The sequence below is a fragment of the Toxorhynchites rutilus genome, chromosome 2 (assembly GCF_029784135.1).
Source record: "Toxorhynchites rutilus septentrionalis strain SRP chromosome 2, ASM2978413v1, whole genome shotgun sequence".
Lineage (NCBI taxonomy): Eukaryota > Metazoa > Arthropoda > Insecta > Diptera > Culicidae > Toxorhynchites > Toxorhynchites rutilus.
This window is the reverse complement of record NC_073745.1, coordinates 145,999,357-146,015,272: the sequence shown is the minus strand read 5'-3', so window position 1 is coordinate 146,015,272 and position 15,916 is coordinate 145,999,357. Positions and strand designations below refer to the sequence as shown.

At 44.0% G+C, this 15,916-nt stretch overlaps 2 protein-coding genes across 3 annotated transcripts; both read left to right on the top strand.

Moving 5' to 3' along the window:
* The first annotated feature begins 10,533 nt into the window (after window positions 1–10,533).
* Window positions 10,534–11,553, top strand: LOC129771178 (protein krueppel-like). Of its 2 annotated transcripts, XM_055774592.1 has the most exons (3): window positions 10,534–10,743; window positions 10,813–11,039; window positions 11,105–11,553. In XM_055774592.1, exons 2-3 carry the CDS (start codon window positions 10,910–10,912, stop codon window positions 11,311–11,313), a joined length of 339 nt encoding a protein of 112 aa, XP_055630567.1. In that variant the 5' UTR covers window positions 10,534–10,743; window positions 10,813–10,909; the 3' UTR covers window positions 11,314–11,553. The 2 variants fall into 2 exon arrangements, with proteins under 2 accessions (XP_055630567.1, XP_055630568.1); XM_055774593.1 differs by having other exon boundaries at window positions 10,534–11,039.
* A 699-nt stretch (window positions 11,554–12,252) lies between these two features.
* LOC129766208 (uncharacterized) lies at window positions 12,253–13,379 on the top strand. The gene is made up of 4 exons (XM_055766720.1): window positions 12,253–12,404; window positions 12,465–12,806; window positions 12,875–13,149; window positions 13,209–13,379. The coding sequence occupies exons 1-4, from the start codon at window positions 12,395–12,397 to the stop codon at window positions 13,377–13,379; spliced, it is 798 nt and encodes a 265-aa protein (XP_055622695.1). The 5' UTR covers window positions 12,253–12,394.
* Window positions 13,380–15,916: the final 2,537 nt, after the last annotated feature.

Genomic DNA, 15,916 nt, shown 5'->3' with positions numbered 1-15,916 from the left:
CGATGTGGTTCGAATAGCACGATGGTATGTGGGGGCGAATTTATCTAGTAGAGTCCGGATGCCTAGTGTGGTGAGTTCCAGTCCGTATGTGAGGCGAGAGTTCACAATGGCGTTACATACATTCATTTATACGTCCCGGTTGGCGTTAGCGTGCCGGCCAGCAATGCATTTGAGGAGGTTAATGTGACTGAGACAGTCCCTCTTGACACCGTCGCAGTGTTGGTTGAAAGACAGCTTCCGGTCGATGGTGACTCCGAGGATCCGTATAGTTTTTCGTTTTGGAATTCGTTTATCATCGATGTAGATCGAGGTTGTGACCACAAATGTGGGTAAACTCGCTTTTGAAAGGTGATAACTGGAAACCCGCTGAGGAGGCCCATTTAGCTACCCATGAAACGGCTTGGATGAGCTTTTTCCTGACCAGCTTGACAGAGGCACCCACTACCATTAGCATCACGTCATCCGCGTATACGAAGATACGAATGCCCCTTGGTAGGTTCTCGAAGATGCTGTTCATTTTTATGAGGAACAATGTCACGGCTAGTACGGAGCCTTGAGGGACTCCAGTTTCCTCGGCGAATTCCCTTGATTTTTCGTTCCCAATCATCACTCGGAAAGAGCGAAGGCTCAAGAAGCCCTTCACAAAGTGGAGCATGTGACCCGCGATACCCCAACTGTTGAGTTGCTGCAGGACCGCCGGTGTCTAAGATCGGTTGTATGCTTTGGAGATGTCCAGCGCAGCTAACTCAGTGTGAAGGTTTTCCGTCCTTGCCTCATTCAGAGCATGACTCAGAGTGGCCAGATAAGTGGTCGTCCCGTAGCCTGGCCGGAACGCGTGTTGACGGAAGTCCAGTAGATGGTTCTCGGAAAGATGCTGCATCAGCCGTCGATTCACCATTCTCTCCATGACCTTGGAGGCGCAACAGGTTAGTGATATCGGGCGGTAGTCTTCTGATGAGTGTCCAGTTTTGTCTGCTTTTTTAATTGGGACAACCAGGCTTTGGGACCATTCTCTAGGGAAGTCATGCTCAGTCCAGATCCTGTTGAAAATTTCCAGCAATTTCGTTTTACCTGCTGGGGTAAGCTTTGCGAGAAGCGGATACCCAATCTCGTCCGGTCCCGCTGATTTACCCTTGGCGACAGATAGTGCCAAGTTGAGTTCGCGTAGATTGAAGAGTTGATTGATGTACGGGTTGGGATCATGATCAGGAATCTTATACCGTTGTATAGCGTTTATTGTAACTTGGTTTCGTTTTGTGAATTCTATGGTGTAGCCTTCCAGTGCCGATAGTGATTGGAAATGGTGCCCCAGAGCGTTCGCGACTGCGAGTGGGTCGGAAACCATACCGTTTGCCGTGGACAGGGTTATTCCCTGACATTTCCTTTTTCCAGAGAGAGCATTGACTCGCCGCCACAACTCGGTCGAGGTGTTGTCGTTGGATATGCCGTCGATGAATTCTCGCCAGCTGTCAGCTTTCGCGCTACGTATTTTGTCCCTACCTTCATTTCGAGCCGTCCGGTAGGCTTCCACTGCTCTCATTTTGTCCGGGTGTTCAGCGGGTAGTCGCCTGGCCGCACGTAAGGCCTTCCTTCTCGATTTTATGGCTGCTTTCACTTCAGGGGACCACCACCGGGTTGCCCTCCTACCAGGTGTAGAGCTGCTTCTTGGTATGGAGGTGAGAGCTGCGTTGAAGAGGCCTTCTGAGAATTGGCCCATGGTTGCTGACCTGGGGTACCGGTTGAGATTATCTAGTAATTTCTTGACATTTGCTTGGTACCCTGTCCAGTCCGCTAGGTCGTATTGCCATCGTGGTCGTCTGGAGAGTGTTGAGGGTTTGTCGTCTGTTCGGATGATGATCGGATAGTGATCACTACCTAACAAATCGGAGTGTGTCCGCCACAGCAGACGGGGCAGCAGGTTGCGACTAGAAAAACTTAAGTCTATCGCCGTTTCGATGCGGCCTCGTATGAAGGTGGGAGACCCGTCATTCAATACTACGAGTGTTGGACTGAGGTTCCAGTGGAATGAAAGGCCAAGTTTAAATAATCAAACAGATGAATTAAAATTTTATTAATAACTAGATGTGTTCACTGCGCGTTCTAATTTTTGAATGAACATGATTGTTCAAGCACACAGCAGAAGGCTGATGGTGTGCTCTCGCTTTGCTATGATGCCACCGTGCGCATACACAAGATGTTCAAATGCACAAGGTGGGTCGTTCGTTGTTCTACCAACAACGAGATCCACCTCCTCTATAGCTTCTGTGATGACAACTCCACGCCCGTTGTCGCTGGGACTACCCCACGTCTGGTGGTGCGCGTTGAAATCTCCTAGGACGAGGGTTGGACCACTGAAACTGCGAAAAGCGCAAATCAACTCGTTCTGTAGGTTGGGGATCCTCGGATTCGGCAAGTAAAGCGAGATTATTGTCACCGGAGTGGGATTAACTTCAGTGAACTTAAATGGCAGGCGAACCCCTACTGCGACAGAATGGTAGAAATTGGAGTGTGTTCTCAGTACCCATCTGTATCGGCCGCCCAATGATCTATTCAGTTTTGTGGTGTCAACCTTGTGAACTTCCTGGATAGCCAACACAATCGGGGAGTATTTTCGGACGAGGAGTTCAAGATCGCCGTAGTTGTTGAAGTAGCCGTTCATGTTCCATTGGATGGCCAGCGTTGAATCCGTACAACGGCTGTTGTGGGGGGTCTCGCCGTGTGTGTGATGCTGAGATGTACGTTGATGAGGGCCTATCGGTACCAGAATAAAGGGTGTGTCACATCAAATTGCATCACGGAAAAAACGCTGTAGAAATTCGCCCAGTAGACCGATCCTTTTGAAAATTTTAGACAGTAAAATAAAAACTATTAAACCACTTTTGGCATTTTCTTTTTATTCATACTTCGAGCCCAAGCCCGTATGCTCGCACCTTCCTCTTTACCCCGTCCATACGGTTCTGTACAACGTCAGGTTGTAGTTTTTTTGAACAGTAATCCATTTTCTCTTGAAGTCCGCCTCCGATTTGACAACTTTTGGGTTCTTCCGGAGGGCCTGCTTCATAATCGCTCAATATTTCTCTATTGAGCTCCGGCGCGTTGGGCGGGTTCATTTCCTTTGGCACGAAGGTGACCCCGTTGGCTTCGTACCGCTCCAACACGTCCTTTGAATAGTGGCATGAAGTGAGATCCGGCCAGAAGATGGTCGGGCCCTCGTGCTGCTTCAATAGTGGTAGTAAGCGCTTCTGTAGGCACTCCTTAAGGTAAACCTGCCCGTTTACCGTGCCGGTCATCACGAAGGGGGCGCTCCGCTTTCCGCAAGAGCAGATCGCTTGCCACACCATGTACTTTTTGGCAAACTTGGATAGTTTCTGCTTGCGAATCTCCTCCGGAACGCTGAATTTGTCCTCTGCGGAGAAGAACAACAGGCCCGGCAACTGACGAAAGTCCGCTTTGACGTAGGTTTCGTCGTCCATTAGCAGGCAATGCGGCTTCGTCAGCATTTCGGTGTACAGCTTCCGGGCTCGCGTCTTCCCCACCATGTTTTGCCTTTCGTCGCGGTTATGAGCCTTCTGAACCTTGTATGTACGCAGGCCCTCCCGCTGCTTGGTCCGCTGGACGAATGAACTTGACAAATTCAGCTTATTGGCGACATCCCGGACCGAACTTCTCGGATCACGTCTAAACTGCTTAACTACGCGCTTGTGATCTTTTTCACTGACAGAGCATCCATTTTTGCCGTTCTTCACCTTCCGGTCGATGGTTAGGTTCTTGAAGTATCGTTTCAGTACTCTGCTGACCGTGAATTGGACGATTCCCAGCATCTTACCGATGTCCCGATGTGACAACTCCGGATTCTCGAAATGAGTGCACAGGATTAATTCACGACGCTCTTTTTCGTTCGACGACATTTTTCCAAATTTACGAAAAATTGACAGTGAAGCATGGCCAACGTGATCTACAACGTGACACTCTTATCTGATTATAAGCGAAAGCTGAAGATATAATTCCTAAAAATTAAATTTCTACAGCGTTTTTTCCGTGATGCAATTTGATGTGACACACCCTTTATAGGGTTTGATACGTGTTGTCGTTATTGGGTTGTTGTTTTTGTAGTTGGGCGTTTAGGTTGGATGGATGCGTTGCGGACCCCGACAGAGCTCCACCGGCAGAAGCAGCCTGATGTAGCCCCGCTGTCGGCAGAGATGAGGGAGCTGCGGAAAAAATTTTGGATGCTTTCGGGTTTCTAGTTTCTAGTGTTGCAGGATTTTTGGTTTCCGTTATAAGGTGCCGTCCTGCTATTCTTGCGGAACGACGAGGGGGATTATTTTGTAGCGATGGTTCGGGAAAAACGTCCGGGTGCCGAGGGGGAGTCTCTAGTTCCGGTCGGCCTGTAACTTCCGCAATAGGGGGGCCCCGACTATCCGGCGTTATGTCCATCTTCGTATGTCCTACGTTGTCCTGCGAGGGATACGGGAGAGAAACCCGCTTGTCCGTCTCACTATTCACACGGTAGCGAAAGTGTCGTTTCGCTGGGTCTGATCGAGCGTTCCTGTTTGTTGAGCATGTTGCAGACCCCAACAGGGGTCTATCGGTGGAGGCGGTCCAAGAAGACCCCGAAGTCGGTGGAATTGAGAAATCCAGGGAAATAGCTCGTGAGGGTCCTGGGACTGGTATTGGGTAATTACCGGTTTCTGCTCTCCACCGGTCGTATACGTAAGCGTTCGTGGTTGCGTCCGGAGGCATGGTAGCTCGTCCCGCAATCCTCGACGACCGTCGGACTTTTCTTATCGGTGGTTTGGGGGAGCACACCGGGCGCCGGAGGGTGTTCTCTAGTTCCGGTTGATCAGTAACTTCCGCACCAGGGGGGCCCGGCTGCCCGGAGCTCCGTCTGTCTCCATCTGTCCCTCGTTGTCCTGCGAGGAATACGGGGGTAGTACCCGCTTGTCCGTCTCGCTGTTGTTCGATAGTCCCTCGTTGTCCTGCGAGGAATGCGGGGGTTGTACCCGCTTGTCCGTCTCGCTTTTGTTCGAAATTCCCTCGTTGTCCTACGAGGAATACGGGGGTTGTACCCGCTTGTCCGTCTCGCTTTTTTCTAATGGGTGTCGGAGGTTGTCTGCCAGTTCCGGTCCTCCAAAGACTTCCGCACTGACAGGGCCCCGGCTACCCAATAGGATGTTGTCGATGGTGAATTCGCGGTTGATTTTGTTGTTTTGGTTGTTCGAATGATCCTTTCTGTCTTGTTGAATGTGAGTGTTCTCTTGGTTGTGTTTGTGAGCCATTGAGGCTTGGTTCGGTGGTTGTCGGGCTTGTGCTGACGGACTAGAGAGGAGGTTTGTGCATGCAACTTACGACGAAAACTCGCTCGGTTCCAGTTCGTCATAGTTTTCTGGATCATCGGTCGAGACATTGAACTCCATATTTATTTCTTCGATCGGTAGGGAAATGTTTCCCTCATCATCGGAAATCTGTATGGTTTGGTGATGAGGACTGGTAGAGGATTTTTTTGTGTTTTTTGGCCGCTGTTTCTCCATTCGGTGTTTTATGTTTTGCCCTTGTTGCACCAGTGACGGGTTTGTTGAAAGGTGGATGGGTATCGGTATTGCAGAAAGTTAGCTCAGGAAGTCTTTCCACACTGGAGTTTTTGTTGGTCCGACATCCGTCCTTGCTACGCTTCTGCAAATTCGATCTATGGGGAAATCGTGAAAGTGATCTTCGATTTAGTGGTATATTGCTGGTCGCAGTCTCTTTTTCCGATTCATTTGTCGTCGGCGTCTGGGGTGTGGTGAATGTGGCAGTGGTCCTAGGTGTTGGAGGGAGATTACTCGTAGCGAATAGAGCGGCTTCTAATTCGGCGATTCGAGCGTCTTTTTCAACGATTACTTTGAATTTATTTTTCATCGCGTTGATTAGGGCGTCTATTTTCTTGTCCCGTTTTGCAGCTTCCTGTTGAAGGAGTGTTATGGCTTGGTCTTTCTTCGTGTTTTCAGTCAGTAGTTGTTCGAGCTTTCCGTTGAGTTGCTTTAAATGAGTGGCGTTGCTTTCAATAACTAGGGCAGCGGTGGTTTTGTTTCGATGTGCTGCGTCGTATAATCGTTTGGCGGCGGGGTAACCAATGCCCTGGTCTACCATTAGATGTTGCACTTCGGTCTCCTTGACGTATACCGGACATTTTTTGCTGCTGACAGCATGTAGGTTGTTGGAACAATGCTTGCAGTAGGCACTCGCTGTGCATGGTGTCTCGGGTGAGTACGGGTGGTTGCCGCTGCATGTGCCGCACACCGGAGATTTGACGGGGCAGCGCTTCCGCGGGTGGCCGTATTCGTAGCACCCATAACACAGTAACGGTGTTGGGTAATATGCCCGGGTTCTCACTCTTATCCAACCGAAATCTGCGGTACCACGGTCCCATTGATGGTAAGAATCAAGGTGGGTGTGGGAATTACTTTGCTGGCTTCTTTTCTCGTTATTCTACGGACATCTATCACTTTCTGTTCTTTCAATTCCTTCTTAATATCTTCTATTTCATATTTCCGGACAGTAGACAACGCATCTACACTGATTCAACGTGGGGTGTTCAGTGATTTTAATTTCCGTTCCGTCTGATAGTTTGGTCATAGTTTTTAGTTTGTCGATCAACTCCTGGTTCCTCATCTTTATTATGTAGGACGCACCTCTGTTTTCAGGCCTCGCATCGGCGATCTTGGTCCTCAAAAACGACTCAACAGATTTACGGATCTCGAAAGGTCTTTTGGGAAGTTCTTTCGAAACCCCTTCCAAACGTAGAATTTGTAGCTCTCCATAATCCCCGTTAGCATCACCCCATTCGGGAAAACTCCTCGTATTTACACCATCTCTTCTGTTTGGGGGTCCATCATTTTCAGGGTCCCCGGGCAGGATCAGCGGGGGAAAGAAACCCCCCGTTGCCATAACGGGAGGTTTATCGGTGGTTTATTCACCAATATTCACTATATTGTGGTGTAAAACAAAACAAAAAGCACTTTCCCCCGCGGGGGATTTCACGCGAATCGACTATTTAGGGACACCGGATCAGTTCGTTAACACCTTCCAGGTAAGTTTTTCGTGATATTCCGCGGATTCACTCCGAAGTAACCGATGAAAATTTTATCAACAGGGAACGCGTATGGTCGCAACGAATGTTTCCAAGGCGAGGGCGATTCTTGTTCATAGCGCTAGTCAACTGAACTAAATACAGTAGAACCCCGATTATCCGATTATTGACGACTGAAAATGGGGCGCAACCACGAAATAAAGATATTTCAGCATGAAAACTATGCTTTATCTATACAGAAATCGTTAAACTATCCATCTATGAGGTCGTGTACATTAGTGATCAGATAATTTGATCAAAACAAAAAAGCAAGTGCCTACTTTTCACTGACAAAATTTTACTATGGAACTCGTTTTCGCGGAAAACCCGTCCCGCGGATAATCGAAGTACCACTGTAGGTAAAAAATAACTGTTAGATAAAAATACTCAGGTCGACCAAGAAGGGGAGTTCAGAACGGCAAACGCAGTTGCAGTGCCCATCTGCGGACCAACGAAAATGTCCTAAAACTTGTGGACTTCGCTGCCTTAAGAACATGGGCATACGTAGCAGTTTTTTTTTCCAGCTTAGCGTCCAATACCGTTACACCTAGAGATCACTTCAGCAAACGAAAACACAAATTGACTGAAATTGCGGGCTCTCAATGCTTCCGAATGAATTCGGATACTCGCAAGAAAGTTGAGAGACTTGCAGTTTCAAGTCTCAGGTTTCCAATCTCTAGTCCGTGTTCTTTACTTGGGTCTAGTCTGATTGTCCTGTCTCAAATTTTTTGTCAATTTTCCTATGCGCTTTATTTTTACGAATGGCTTCTAATGCCTGCCTGCGTGGCCCGAGGACCACCGTGCACAGTTCTGTTCAGAGTCCCAATGATCAGCAGCCTTTGACATGGGGAACAGAAACTGTTTGAGCCGCATCATCAAGTAAACAGACGCTCAAATAGGCCCCCTTCCCTGTTAGCATACGACCAAGATCCCACCGGGGTTGGTGGGGTTCATCACGGTTAGTCGTACCCCAGTCGGCACCGCGAGGAGGTAGGGACAGGAGTTACTGGACAAGAAGCTAAAGGATCACGCATGGGATCTACCTTATGCCTGCGGGTACACTTTGTCCAGTCGTTTACCAACCAAAACAATCGTAAAACAGTTGAATATTGCCAAAACCACTATACGATTCCGTGAGCGGAACAGCGTAGCCCGAGTGGCTCAAACGAAAAGTCGTAGGTGAACTTACAAACGTCAGCTCAATTGGGAACCGTTGAGAAACATCAAAGCCCGATGCCGGTACCGCTCGTAGTACTATTCGAAGGATCCGTTGGCGAGCAGGCTTTCGTTCTTACCGAGCAAGCAAGCAACTAATCAGAACGTTGAAGCATAGTCTAGAGTCCAAAACTGGTGCTTGTAGATTGTATGAGCAGGTTCTGTTGAGGTATCATGGATACCTGCTAGGAATGCATTTCGGACAGTTTCCTGGTCAAACATTGAACTTAACCACGGTACTAGGAAATGTTCCTGACTTTGAACTCTCTAAATCCCATTCTCTATTCTCTACTTTTTACTTTCTACTCTACTCTCTACACTCTACTCCCTACTCTATATTCCTCACTCTCTACACTCAAGAACGATAGAAAAAATGGTTCTCAGAGGAACTTTTACCGTCTCAACTAATGTACTAAAATGTACTAATTGCCTCATTTTATGTAGTACTTCGTTGAGATTTCTTATGTCAAATAACACGCCTTGAATGTATTCGAAGTGGCAAGCTCTGGAATACGCGTGATCACAGTGCAAATCGGAAGAAATTTCATTGACGAACAGGAAACGAACAGGAACCACCGGCAAGATGTATTTGAGGCTAACCTCTCGACCACGGGAACACAATGTATTACTCCTACTCTCATCAAATCCAGAAAAAAATTGGAGATGGATTATGCCGGACTGTACACGTTCAAAGAAAAACACTGTCCATGAATATTTTGAAATATTTTATTTGAAATCATATAAATTTGTTTCATTCAACAGAGACGAATGAACTCTCAGAGTTTAAAGTCTCTCTAATTCAATACCTTCCTTCCTTCCTTCATTCAACAAATATTGAAGCAGCATAGAATATATCTTGAACAAAAACATTAACATCCAGGTTTGTCCATATCCATACGTCCCTCGTTGTAGTCTTGCATCTATAAGGAATAGTTTTGTTACAATTTTGCAAATAGTATACTTGAAATAAATACTTACATCAAATATCAATTGTGTTGCTTCATCCTACGCTCCTCAGGATTCGCTGTTTTTCAGGCGTCAACTTGCTTGAAAGGAACTCAAAACATTTCATGCAAAAAAAAAATAAATAAATAAAACAATAATTAAATCTTCTACGAAGAATTCTATAAATGAATTGTATGAATTGTATTACGACCAAAGCTAAATACAACAAACTAACAAACAATTGAAAAAGCATAAAAAGTCTGACATGAAAATATAACATTAAACACAACAACTAAATATTGAAGGGAAACAAAGCATGAAACAAAACAGAAATGAAAACAATAAAATATATACAATATCAACTAAACTCATGACAAAAGCTAAAGTACAATTAGCAACGTGGAATGATATTACAAAAACAGGATCAAACAACAACTCGCAACAACAACAGGGAACAAACAAAAAATACACAAAACAATGCAACACAACAAACATTCACCACCTAATTCAGTTGATACAATTGATTCAAAATGAGTTAAAAACCGATTCCGCCACCTCGCCCACCATGAATAGCATGAATCGGAAACATAATCGGTTTATTAGGCTTACGCCTTTTTTACCCTTCAATCGCTGGTTCTCTTGCCGAAGTTTCTCGTTCTCTGCTTTTATTTTCAAGAGATCTCTTTCAGCTTTTATCTTCATAAAAACTGGATAGTCTATCTCCGAAATATTTCCTGGTTCCCAGTCAAATACCTCTTCGTCATCATCCTCCAGATGCGCGTCACTGGGAACCGACTCCGGAGGAGTTATATCCTCGATCCTCTCTATTTTAGGTTCATTGAAGTTCGCATACGATACCTTGATGTCACTTGGGACAAGCTGCGGCGATGTTTCTTCTTCAATCCACATCCACCATCCACTGTAGTTGAAAAACCATATTTGATGTTTTTTCTCCATTAGTTGATCGCCTACATGTTCAACACCCTAGAAAAAAAGATTTGTTGAAACAGCTACACTCTCTGAAATGATTTTCCTTACCTTCTTCGAAGAACGATCCGTTTCCTTCCTAACTCCAGTCTCCTGACTGGCCCAAGAGCATATGGGAATCTTTGGTATTGACGGAATTCGTGAAGTAACTGGTCCTCGCTCCATTTTGGCTTCTGGTGAGAATTATAGTTGCTTCTCTCATGTAACTATAATCCTCAGTGAGCAAAATCGTCGCATCAACAAAATGCTTGCTTCGATTGAAAATTAAAATTCGGAAAAAGGATCCCGGCCTACTTTTGCATCGATTTTCATTCTGACATTGTGTCTTGTTTTATTGTTGTGTTTTGCGATGTGATTTTTCACGCAGCTCAAAAATAACATTCTTCCAGAAATTGTAAGTGAATTCTCATCGAAATATTGTTCAAACTGTTTTCAAACGTAGGACTACATTGAACAGAAATACATAGGGCGTACAGTTACTTTCCCAGGTTTGCAACCAACCTTATTTTTAAAGAGAACAAATGAATCCAATACATACGACACTTAACATTTTTCAGGTACTGCACACTGCTTAACATTTTTTGAAGCTGCACACCAACGGGTTCTGCAGCCAAAGGGTTCTTCAAGTGTGACAAGTGCAGCAAAACGTTCGAAATGGCGGATCAGCTCAAATCCCACTTGCTGGAACACCCGATCGATGTGGAGAAGATTTTCAACTATGAGTTCTGCTCGAACACCTTCAAATCGAATGAAGATCTAAAGCGCCATCGCAGATCGCACACAGGTAAGCTAGGATTGGTCGACTCCCGCAAGGACACCTCGGGTAACTTCAAAACGTTTTTGTTTCAGGTGAACGCCCGTTCAAGTGTGACACCTGTCCAAAACCGTTTACCCAGCTTTCGAATCTACGTGCCCATACAAAAATTCACGAGAAGAAGCGAACCGCGTATGGGTGTAATATTTGTCTGTTGGAGCTTGATTCGCTGGAAGCGCATAGTTTGCATCTCAAAACACATCAGTTCCAGCTTTTTGAGTTATGTAAAGAAATGAGACAATAGTTTGTGATTGGACGAAAGTGTCTCGATAAGAATCTGTGTTAACCCGTATCCGTACTATATACATATGCCAATATACACAAGTGTTTTTAGATTTTTGAAACACCCAACTAACAATTCCCCATCAGTGTGACGTTTTGATAATAGTTTTGTTCTGCACTATGTTTGATAATGCCTGAACTATTTGCAATCAAAATGTCTATTCAAACCTTGTTCACGCAAATTAGGAGAAATTATTAAGCTGTTGCCTATATTGTTCGTTAAATGCAAATTAAAAACGATTATCCAACTCCATTGTGTAGCGGAAACGTTTACTCGATCATATTTGGATTCGTTTAGCTCAAATCAGATGATCGTTGTCTGATTTCATTAGTTTTATGAGGTCGATAGAAATTATACGTTACGTTTATTCGACCTGACACAAATGCGAACCAGCAACCAGCAACGTTCACAAAAATTCTATAAATAGAATTCTGTTTTAGCATCTTGACATACGCTTGTTAGAGTCTGTTACAGCTACCAGATAAAATTTGTTCAGCTTTTGATGAGCTATAAAAAAAAAGTTAAATAAAGTGGCCGATTGCTTTACTCTTATTCAATCAGCCCTTCCCTTTGCCATTTGCTATGAATCTCATTCGCATGTATTTTGCTGTGAAAATAGGAATTAGAATTATTTTATACAACACACATACCTTCTTCACTGCCGAGATTCAAACCCATGACATTTGCATCGATAATCCTCCATCGAACCATTTGCTCCGTTAGACCACTTAAACGTTCAATCTAAATCTCTCCTACTACTACAGCAGGGCATTCGCAACGGAATCATTGGTTAACGCAGCTGTATAAATAACGGAGTCGAACACGAGCCTCGAAAACGCTTGCAGCTTGCTTATTTCAGTAGTACGTCATGTGTTGTACAAAAACTGCTTTACAGTTGAAGACACGTTATGAGATATCATCTGGGTACACTGCTCCACGGTACTCGGAATACTGCACACAAACCGTCAAAATCGTTTTTGTTTACAATCTGCTACCAAAGTGGTTCTCTCCGTTTTTCTTGTCCGTGTTAATACGTGTAAAAATGAACAAAGGTTAGCAACTGTTTATAATAAATTCAATAGTATTGTCCAATCTTATCAAATTCATTTTAGGAGATTACTTCAACGTTGTGCAAACATTAGAGGCAGGGACTCCGATGCTGTCGGTGGTTCCGCATCAATGGATAGAAGGGAAGTTTCTGTTATGGCCTGGGAAGAATGCTAGCGTTATATGTAAAGATGTTTCTTCGAAACCTACTGCTTCTTGGACAAAAATTCCCTGTATAGTTAAGAGGAAGTACATTCCAACATACGCTGAAGCGGAACAGGAGGCCGCTGATTTATCGGGAATGTCCACAGATGTATCAGACTACATACCGAAGATAAAACATGCAAAAAACGCCAAGACTGTTGCATCCAGAAAGAGTTATGATTTTAATCACCTCATGGGTAAATGTATGTGTCTCTTTACAAAAAAAAATGTGTTGCAGAGCTTATTTTATCTGTGTTTTTTCACAATTCAGCCGGCTCATGCTCTCCATATTTTCATCAAGATGCATCCACACAAAATCAACTAAATCCTCCAGCTGCTGTCTCTCAGCCATTAGACAGGCTTCGCCTCCAATCTGAACCTACAAAACCGCCGCAGGACTTTCAAGAAGAAGTGAACCGACGATCTTCTCAACAATATCAACAACCTCAGCCAATCTTCGATGTTATCAATCAAGATAACCTTTTGCAGCAGAGCGCAATGGAAGACAACCTTATTTCCGGAGGATACGTGCTGAATATTGAGCAGGTATGGGAGTGCCAAAATACCGATTGATCATTAGTGAAACTTTTTGCTTTAATTTTTAGCCTGTGATTAATGACGATATAATCGTACAGCAGATTTCAAAAAAAATTGAAGACGAATGCAAGAAAACTAAAAACGAAATGATCAGTACGTTTGAATCTATGCTGGCGAAGACTGTAGCCGCATTGAAAAGCGATTTTGATATGAAATTGGCAGCCGCGTTCCGTCTTTGAGAGAACCAGGATAGAGTATGTCATGAAACGAAATTGGCGAAACCTTTATCAACAATTTTGTAAGTGTAACGTGTATCAAATTTACTTAAAATATGTTTTAATTTATGTAATTTCAAGGTCATCTTCATGCAAAAAATCATTGGTCATACTGGAGACAACTGTAATGGATATAACACATGTTACTCTTTGATTGACCAATTCTTCGACCGCAAGATCATGTTGCATTGCTCGTGGAGTGGGGGTAGCAAGAGCGATACCCCTAAATTTGCAATAAAAGAATGCAAAAACATCCTGAACGTATTTTTTAGAATTGTTCATAATGTGAATCCCAACTTTTCTAAAAAATTGCTGGAGGATTTTTTTAAACAAGTTTTGCGGAATTCGAAAGCACGGAGTTAAGCAAAAGGCTTGTGTCAGTCATCGATCCATCGCCGTGGCAAGCGGATGGCGGAAAGGTCCATTAAAAGTAAGATGACTTTGCTTTTACAACTTGTGTCTATAATAATTTATTGAATACTTTTTAGGTTCAAGCGATCTTGATAAATCCAGCCTATCAGAAGGCCATTATCCTAGTACAAATAGAACAAAAGAAGAAAACGTCGAACAGGAATCTGGGAACGTGAAATATGAAGATGATGGAGACACTGATGACAACAATTATGGTGACGATGAAAATGACGGCAACGATGATAGTGAAGTTGACTGATGACAAGATGACAACGATATCGCTTCTCGGCCTAAAGGCTAAGATCAAAGATAAGATGACAAGGATGAAAATAAAGAATATAACGCTGCACGTTACGAACTGCCTAGGTATTTTATTTCTTTCCATAATTTACATATTATTTGAAGCGCTTTTTTTATTTATCGTACATATATATAACTGTTTTTCCTTGTTTTATGTAATAAAAATGTTTGCAGACTGTCTCACGAAAAAGTATATGAATGTAATAAGATTGTGATTTTTGATATATTTCATGATATTATCCTGCACAAATTGTATGGAGAAGTGGAAGTAATACAATGGTGTTTTGTGTGTAAGGAACCGCTACGAATTTGCAAGTAATATCGTTTATGTTATATGTTTTACCTGATTTCAAAAATAATTTTGACGTAGGACTACGTCTAACCGGAAGATATAGGGAGTGAAATGAAAATCTAGGCACTGAACAAGTAGGAAAAAATGCAAGATTTGGAACGCTTATTACTCGAGCATTTCTCAATAGATCGCAAAGGTATTTGCATCAATTGATAGGAAATATATCTACGCATCTATCATAACGAATAACATTTAATTTTTCTTGAGATAAACAATTGAATAATTGTGAAATATCAAGCATTGTCCAAATGCACTATGTGCCCATTTTTGATTGGTCCATTTTGTGCTCCTCAAATCGTACCGACCAAAACGGGCAATCAGAGCAGCAGCGAAATACAACGAAGCACAATTGGAAAGGAAGAAGAAAAAAATATGAACGAAACATTGGTCGCAGTCTCACACATGCGTAATTCTCGAGCCAGCCATTCAGCTTAAAAATCCCCGCTCCGCTGCCGTAACGATCATTCTCATCCAAACCGTACACCACATCGTTTCGCATCACAACACATCAACAAACCAACACAAGCAGCCATGTTTGGACATGACAAAGGAGGAAAAGTGAAGGGAAAGGCAAAATCCCGCTCGAACAGTGTTGGTCTCCAGTTCCCCGTAGGTGTATCCGCCAATTGCTCCGCAAGGGCAGCTAGGCCGAGCGCGTTAGTACCAGGGCACCAGTCCACCTAGCCGCCGTTATACAGTTTCGGCCGCCGAAGTGATCGAGTTGGCTGGCAAAGCTGCTCGCGACGATAAGAAAACCCGCATTCAGAACAGACCACATTCGGTTCGGTGGACATCAAGACAACAACGGGCAGTTGCAGCGAGTGGCGAGTGGCAAACGCAATCACAAAACAGCAGCAGGTAGCAGAAGAAAAAAGTTTGTTCTTTATACAAACTGCTCTGGTGGCAAATCCAGAACAAGGCGGCATCGAGGGCGAGGGCTAATTGGACAGACCTGTAATGTGACATATTTAGTTGGACATTTTTGTAAACATAAAGTTGGGAGCCTAATTATGACCCAACATGTCCCAAGCTGGATGGGAAGAAATTTTGCAACTGTGGAAGCTGTACCACTGTCATCGCAAATGTTCAATTACAGGTTAAAATCGTCTTCAATGCGACACTGAGTGGTGCTTCGGCATATCGCATTAAATGTAATTTACAGTACAACATGTCCCAAGCTGGATGGGAAGAAATTTTCCAACTGTGAATCCTGTGGCGAGTGGCAAACGAAATCGCTAAACACGTTTAGCCGAACAAGATGAGGATATCGAGTGATAACAAAACAATAAACTCTTTAGATTAAAGATGATTTTGTGGTCCTGAAAAGGGCCCTTTTTTGGGTTTGCTCCGAATCTTTATTTGGTGCTAGTATACTTTTTCACCGCTTTGGTACCTTCGGAAACGGCATGCAAGTTCACCGGGCAGCAACAGACTGATT